Source organism: Toxotes jaculatrix, chromosome 2 (assembly GCF_017976425.1).
Source record: "Toxotes jaculatrix isolate fToxJac2 chromosome 2, fToxJac2.pri, whole genome shotgun sequence".
NCBI lineage: Eukaryota > Metazoa > Chordata > Actinopteri > Toxotidae > Toxotes > Toxotes jaculatrix.
In genome coordinates, this window is record NC_054395.1 from 24511077 (window position 1) to 24519421 (window position 8345).

Consider the following 8345-nt stretch of genomic DNA (forward strand, 5'->3'; position numbering starts at 1 on the left):
TGTACCCAAGTGTAATGCTTCAAATTATAGGGCTGAATCTGTAAATGAAAGTTCAGGAGTAAACTATATTTTAGAGCAAAAACAATCAGACCTAAATTCATAAATAAATATATATAAATTACAAATATATACATAATTACATTTCTAACCACAATCTGCATAATCTGCACAACTGTCACACATTTATCAAGGTCACCTTATCAGAATGAATTCGCTAAGGTGTCCTAATATGAGTAGCTTCACAGAAGTAAGTTTACATAACCTCATGTGCTCTGATCCAGATTTATCTAGCAATAAAAGCATTTTACCCCCAGTCATCATCGTACAGCTCACTGAAGGCTAATGTTACCAATCTCACAGTGACAATTATCCTCTCCTGAAGCATCCATTACACCTCGCTGGAATGTAGCCTTTGTACCTGTCTTATCACGTCTATAAAAAGGACTCCCAAGTGGATCAGAGGCACATCCTGCAACTCACCTAGGAACTGGTAAGTCATCAGCACACAGAGGTTTTAGAGACCTACGTTTTAGAAGAGTACATGTTTTATTATGTGCACCATTGCTACCTACGGTAGTGCAGCTTGTAGAATTCGTTGCATTTTACAAAAAATATAATGCAATCTTATAAATATTTATGGCACAACAATTTTTATGTCACAGGTTTTTCTGTGAGCAAAAGGGCTCCACTGACACAGAATGGCTCGACTAACAATCTTGGCTGGTAAGTTACACTCATTCAGTTGTTAATTCTTTCAACAATGGCAGTCAGGTAAAATAAATTAAATCCTGGAAAAAAAAACTGTCTATTAACAATTAATTGAAAATAAATATCTTTTTTTTAGGATTGTCCCTTTTGATGTGTCTTCAAATGGGTATGCATTATATTTTTTAAACTTTTTTATTCATTATTGACAATTGTCTCTTAATCACCTTTGACTGTTAATAGAAACTTTATTGTAACGGTGTATCTTCTTCCAAAGTGTCTTCTACCAAACTGGTGTGCTACTTCACCAACTGGTCCCAGTATAGACCAGGAGCCGGCAAATATCTGCCTGCCAACGTAGACCCCAACCTCTGCACACACCTGATTTACGCCTTTTCTATAATCAGCCCTTCAAATGAGCTGGCACCCTATGAGTGGAACGATGATGTTCTCTACAAATCCTTCAATGAACTGAAAAACAGGTGAGTTATTTCTACCTGAAATATCTGTCTGCTGTCATGTCCACTGTTTTCCCCCAACAACTAATAACAAAAGAATCTTGAATCTAAAGCCCTACGTTTCAGAGGCAAATGTATTTTTCACTTCTCTCTTTTTATCTCACAGCTACTTGTAAAGTTACTTTACAGATTAACATTTTACACACAAAAGCTCTGATCAGTTTTTTTTTTTTTTTTTTTTTTGCATTGTGATTATTGCTTCTGTGACTTAAGTAAAGGATCGAAGGATCTTCCACCACTGATTAAATCTACATGTTTTTGCACATCTCTGTCCCAGAAACCCCCAGCTGAAGACTCTGTTGGCTGTTGGTGGGTGGAACTTTGGAACTACACAGTGAGTCTCCAAGCCTTCAACAGCATGGAGCCATAAAGCTGTTGTTTGACATTATCGCAAATGTAAAAATGTAGAACACCATAAACAGTTGTTTTTATGTGTTTACAGATTCACCATTATGGCTTCATCCCCCGCCAACCGCCAGAAATTCATCCAGTCCTCTATCAGATTCTTAAGACTGCATGGCTTTGATGGGCTGGACCTGGACTGGGAGTACCCTGGAGCACGAGGAAGCCCACCAGAGGACAAGAAGAGGTTCACAGTGCTCTGCCAGGTCAGTTTAGAAATTATGCAATGGTCAACATAGACCAGAATCTCAAAGGAAAGCGAAGAGATGCCCTACCCAGTATTAGTATGGTGTTCCTTATATAGTGCTTAATGAACGTATAACAGCAAAGAAACTTTAAATACTCGGACATTATACACGATTATCCTCAAAACATGTCCTTCTTGCCTCTAGGAATTACTCGCTGCCTTTGAAAAAGAAGCTGCAGAGACCAAAAAACCAAGGTTGCTGCTCACAGCTGCAGTGGCTGCTGGGAAGGGAAACATTGACAATGGCTATGAAATCGCTGACGTGTCAAAGTGAGCTCACATGAAAGGGAGGAATTGAAAAAATTCAGCTTTAAAGCTCTTTTTTTAATTGGTCACATCATCCCTGTGTCAAATGTTTGCTAACAGGCTCCTAGACTTTATAAATGTCATGACATACGATTTCCACGGAGCATGGGACCCGTTCACCGGACACAACAGCCCTCTGTACAGCAGCTCTTATGATCAGGGCGACAATATCTACTACAACGTGGTGAGTAAAATCCTAAAATTCAGTTATCATCAGTTATCATCCTAGAAAGCTAAGCTGAATACTAAAGATGTGTTTGTTTTAAATATGAAATATTATTTTAATTTCCTCTCGCAGGACTATGCTATGAAGTACTGGAAAAACCAAGGAGCTCCTCTTGAAAAGCTCATAGTTGGTTTTGCCACATATGGACGCACATTTCGCACATCAGCAGCAACGAATGGTGTCGGAGCACCAGCCAGCGGAGCAGCCTCTGCTGGGCCCTACACCCGCGAAGCTGGGTTTTGGTCCTACTACGAGGTCAGTGAGCGATCAACACGGGAGCAGCACTGAGACACAGTTAACAACATTACAAATCTAAATTTAATTCAGATTTAATCAATATGACAACTAAGGCAAATCTTGTTAAGGATTTTTAAGTCTCCTTTTCTTCCTTGTCTGCAGATTTGCACTTTCCTCCAAGGAAGCACTCTCCACTGGATCGATGAGCAAATGGTGCCCTATGCTGTTAAAGGCAATGAGTGGGTTGGCTTTGATAACAAGCAGAGCTTTGAAATCAAGGTAATAAATAACATATTACCTTTCACTTCTACTGCACATTTAGGGAGACTATAAAAACAAGATAAAACCAGCATATCACCATATGCTTGCTAGCTATCAGGATCTTTTCTAAATTAGCACAGACACTGTGTATAGCTGGTTACAGTGAAGCTCTACACTCAGCACATACTGTTTAGACAGAGCAAAAGGTGGTACTCTAACTTTTTCTAAAGATTCTCAAATTTTTGGTCTGTTTCTTGTGAAATACTTTAGGCCTCTAAAGCCCCCTAAAGATCAGCCATCGTTTCACCTGTGGTGGCTGAACTGTAACTACAATATCCACTTTTTTGTAGATTAATAGCCTCTGTATTTCACATTCATGTTCAGGTGTTCTTTGATGTGATCAGACACCTTTTCACACAACTTTTTTTTGTGTGTTTAACACCTTTTTGTTTTTCCAATTCTACTGAAATGCTTGAGAGAGGTTCCTGGAAATGTCTGTTTCACACTTGTTACTTGTATTGAAACCGCAAAACTTCTGCTTTTTAAACTGCAGCACTCTATACCTGATATTCTATAGGCACAGTATCTGACAGAAAACAAATTTGGAGGAGCCTTCATCTGGTCTCTGGATCTGGATGATTTTACTGGACAGTTCTGTGGACAGGGAAACTATCCCCTCATTAGTTACCTGCGCTCTCTTCTGGATTCAGGTAAATAGAAATTAGACCTCAACACCACACAGTATATCACCACTAAAGTTAAACCTTCCTTTCATAATCTCTCTACAATAAATATCTTTTATCTTGCTAGATTTTCCACCTCACCCTCCTGTAACCACACGTCCACCAGTGGTCACTACAAACGATTCTGGCCCAACCAGCACCACGACAGCTACTACTGCTACTACCACTTCAACTACTGCCAAAACTACTACCACAACTGTTGTTTCTGGAAGTGGTTTCTGTGCTGGGAAAGCTGACGGCCTTTATAAAAATGACAAAGACAGCAACTCCTTTTATCAGTGCTTCCATGGATACACATATCTCCAGAGATGTCCAGTTAATCTTGTTTTCAGTAGCAGATGCAAGTGCTGTGACTGGTCTTAAATAAACTTCTTCATCTAACAAAACAGTGTGTTTGATTTTTTGATTTTTAAATGTTGTTCATTAATGTAAATAATTTATACTTCTTTAATTAATCTGTAAATAATTTATGCCACAAAACACATATTTTAAGTTGCTAGGTTTTCTTTGTGAGGTCAAAGGTATTTTACTTTTTGACTGACTTGTATGAAGCAACAGCTTTGTGTTCTAAACTTTGGGTAAGACAGTTTGTTCCTGGTTAATGATTATCATGGTGTGTGCATTTTTCATCAGCAAAAGGAAGCTATCCTTGATCAATTTCAGATTTTTCCAGAGCTCATCCAAGCACAATCACCATGAGCAAGCTAATCCTAATTGCAGGTAAGACACGATAAAAACCTATTATTTAATTTTTTTTCTTCTCTTTTTATGCAATATTTACTGACTAATCTGCCACTTTGAAAGGTCTTTGTCTTTCCCTCGGCAGTCTGGGTGAGTTCATAAACTACACTATTAGCAACTGACACAGAACAGTCTTAGTAACTATTCTAGTATTTAATCTCAATGATCAATGAAGACAATTTCTGTTGTCTGTTTAGTCTCATCCTCCAGACTGGTGTGTTATTTCACTAACTGGTCCCAATACAGACCTGGCGAAGGTAAGTTTATGCCTTCAAATGTTGATCCAAACCTGTGCACCCACCTGATCTATGCCTTTTCTGGCATAAACGAGGCAAATGAGCTGGTCACCATAGAATGGAATGATGATGAACTCTACAAATCATTTAACGGACTCAAACAGAGGTCAGTCCAAAATCTTTTGACACTGCCTTTTGTAAAATGTTACGCAAAATAATCCTTGCTGCAGACAAAATTTGTATATTCCCACAGGAATCCAAATCTTAAAACACTGTTGGCAGTGGGAGGCTGGAACTTTGGAACGCAAAAGTAAGATATTTAGCATAAAACAATCAATAGAGATCAATGTACTGTAAATATGTCTTCTTGAGAGCACCTTTCTTTCCCCAAAATGCTACCCAGATTTACTGCGATGGTATCAACACAAGCCAACAGAAATACGTTTATCCAGTCTTCTATCAGACTACTGAGAAAACATGGGTTTGATGGATTAGACCTGGACTGGGAATACCCCGCTGCAAGAGGAAGTCCTCTGGAGGACAAGCAGAGATTCACAGTGTTATGCAAGGTCAGGTGCAGAAATACTTTGATATTCAACTGATGTTTAACATGTACCATGAAGTGACTTTGATTCTGTGGTGTATAGGAACTCCTTGAGGCCTACGAGGCTGAGGGAACAGAAACTGGCAAACCCAGATTAATTATCTCTGCTGCTGTGGCTGCTGGGAAAGGAACTATTGATGCTGGTTATGAAATTGCAGAGATTGCAAAGTATACCAAAATGTTGCCCCCCACATTATCTCCATGATTAGCTGTCATCGTGTTTTGGTGAACCTCATCTCACTTGCATTTTATCAGGTACCTGGATTTTATTAACGTAATGACGTATGACTTCCATGGCACCTGGGAGAGAGTGACAGGACATAACAGCCCCTTGTACAAAGGATCCCATGAGACTGGCGACCATGTTTACTTAAATACTGTAAGTACAGGGATTCATTTTTTAGCTGCTTCAGACTCATGCTTTATTCAAATTTCTCTTTGTTTCTTTCTCAATAAGTGTGTTTCCATCCATCTATTTTTATGCACATTTTCAATTTGTGCTTTAAAAAAAACTGAGTGGAAAAATAGGGGAAAAAAGTGAAATTATTGCAAAAAAGTTTTTACACCTGGCTGAGGTGGAAAAGTCGATAAATGCAAAATGGAAATAGACTTAGTGAAATAATTATGACGTCCATGAAGAATGTGACTTAAACATCTACTCAAGTTTCTGCTCCTTCAGAGACGTGAACAACAGCAATAACATCAGATTGGTGTGGAGCAGTGAGGAGACAGTGCTGTTCTTCAGATGAACAAGTGAATCTCACATATATGTGATATTTCCATCACATTCTTACATTGTTTTCCATTGTTTGAGTTTTGACTGGTGCTCTTTTAATTACATTATCTCTTCGTGCCCTCTTCCTCTGAAGTGGTGAGAACTAGCTCTACCAACTGTTAATCTTAGTAAGCCCAACTCCTAATTTTCACAAAACTGTAGTGGATGGAAACACACGTTCATTTACAGATTTTCTAGAAATATGGTTAAAATTTGTGCTAAATTTGGATAGAAAACTGACATCTGTCTATTTACATTTCAGGACTTTGCCATGAGGTATTGGCGGGACAAGGGAACACCTGCAGAAAAGCTAAATATGGGCTTTGCTACATACGGACGAACATTTCAACTGTCTACTCAATCCAGCCAGGTTGGAGCACCAGCCAGTGGCCCTGCAGCTGCTGGTGCTTTTACGAGGGAGGCCGGCTTCTGGTCCTATTATGAGGTGAAACTGGCAGCTATTCGTTGAACTTAGAAGACCACTGTGAGGGGTTTAGGGGGATCTACTGCAGAAATGGAATATAATCATCATAATAATTATGCTTTCAGTAGCGTATAATGACCTCAAACTAAGAATCGTTGTGGTTACATTAGCTTAGAATGAGCCCTTCATATCTACATAGGGAGCAGGTCGTCTGTTATTAGTAATAGTAACAATTTGAAATTTAACTTTCTTTTTAGGTTTGCACTTTTCTTCCAGGGGCCAGTGTCCGGTTGATTGAGGACCAGAAAGTTCCCTATGCCACCAAACAAAATGAGTGGGTCGGATATGATAACAAAGAAAGTTTTGAGACTAAGGTAGTGAATCATGTGTTTCTATAAAACTGTTTCTCAAGGTCCAGTTAAAGACAGTTACCTAGACTGTGAAAGTGTAAACGTTGATTTTTTCATTTAGGTCCGTTACCTAAAAGGCAATCGATTTGGAGGAGCCTTTGTCTGGGCTCTGGATCTGGATGACTTTAATGGACAGTTCTGTAGAGAAGGAAACTACACCCTCATCAACTATCTTCGCTCTCTTTTGGCTTCAGGTAAATAGAAAAGAAAATCACTAGCTAAAATGTTTTCTCTCCTGTGCCCCATGCATTAGTTTGTGGGCCTTTGTTAATTTAGATTTTACTGACTACTAACTTACTATTTTTTCTCCAGATCTTCCTCCCCCTCCCACTGGAGAAACCCCTCCGGTTCAAGTAACTCTGTCTACAGGCAAAGACCATCTTCACACAACACGTCAACCCAGACCTACAATCACTGCACCCCCCAAAATTCCAGACGACAAATTCTGTGCTACAAAGACTGGTGGCATCTATGCCAAACCCGATGCCCCAGGTTCTTATTACAGTTGTGCCAACGGCATCACCTGGGTCCTTAACTGCCCAGCTAATTTAGTCTTTCGAGAAAGCTGCAAATGCTGTAACTGGCCCTAAAAGTCCGCACACAATTACACATTCCAAAAGCTGTGGTTATAAACAGTGAGGGGGAAAAAAAACATTCATGAGTTGCATTTTAATGAGTGTATGTGGTGTTAATTTGAGAATGTGTATGCACTGTTTGTCAGAAGACAGATTTTTTTCTCTTCCTCAAACAAGTTAATTTAACCTCCCCTGCATTAATCAGAGAAGGGAGATTCTTCCAAAAGACACATTACAACTCTTATTAATCAAATCAACTTGTCATCTTCGCATGCATTCACGTAGAAGACAGACACAACAGCCCGTGTGTTATGCACTCGTTCTGACGTCCTTGGTACCCTTAGAACTTCAATGAGGGGTGTGGCAACTTACATGAATGATATTATTATTAGAAAAAGCAATGCCCTAAATTCTGCCTCAGCAAAGGTATGTCCTAAAATCACACCCAGTAAGCAAATTGCCCTTAATTACTCCTCATGAGGATGGTATGTGTTTCTTTGTTTCACACCTACTTGATCTACATTTCCTTGTAAACCACACACGTGCTTAACATTCACACACACACACCTGTAAGTGTGGCAACATCACAAGCTGGTGAGAAAAATGAAAGAGAAAAAATTAAAAGCGATATATAGAAAAACAAAATAAATAACACTAATACACCCAAACCTTTAATGTTATATAATTCATTTCTTACTGACTTCTTACTGTCCCAACACGTTATATACACACCCGCAGTTAAAAGGCAGAGATTGCACAACAAAAACTGAGTTTATTTAACTTAGTTCAGAGATAAGAGATTCTTTCTCTTTCTTTGTGTATCTGTGAAGCCACTCCCTGTAAAACCGGAGGAGGAGGGAGGCGTTTCTGAGGAAGGGAGATTCGGGCCATGATGTTCTACAGAAGCCTTTTTGATGCGCCCTTTTTTTTTCTGT

At 39.2% G+C, this 8345-nt stretch overlaps 2 protein-coding genes across 2 annotated transcripts; both read left to right on the forward strand.

The window, feature by feature from the left end:
• The first annotated feature begins 698 nt into the window (after positions 1-698).
• LOC121198143 (acidic mammalian chitinase-like) lies at positions 699-4008 on the forward strand. The gene is made up of 11 exons (XM_041062053.1): positions 699-723; positions 845-874; positions 983-1187; positions 1501-1557; positions 1666-1831; positions 2018-2142; positions 2239-2362; positions 2477-2659; positions 2804-2920; positions 3480-3612; positions 3713-4008. The coding sequence occupies exons 1-11, from the start codon at positions 699-701 to the stop codon at positions 4006-4008; spliced, it is 1461 nt and encodes a 486-aa protein (XP_040917987.1).
• Positions 4009-4246: 238 nt separating this feature from the next.
• On the forward strand, positions 4247-8078 carry LOC121197034 (chitotriosidase-1-like). The gene is made up of 11 exons (XM_041060387.1): positions 4247-4365; positions 4450-4476; positions 4584-4788; positions 4876-4932; positions 5026-5191; positions 5270-5394; positions 5482-5605; positions 6264-6446; positions 6683-6799; positions 6897-7029; positions 7148-8078. The coding sequence occupies exons 1-11, from the start codon at positions 4341-4343 to the stop codon at positions 7423-7425; spliced, it is 1440 nt and encodes a 479-aa protein (XP_040916321.1). The 5' UTR covers positions 4247-4340; the 3' UTR covers positions 7426-8078.
• The last annotated feature ends 267 nt before the right edge of the window (positions 8079-8345 follow it).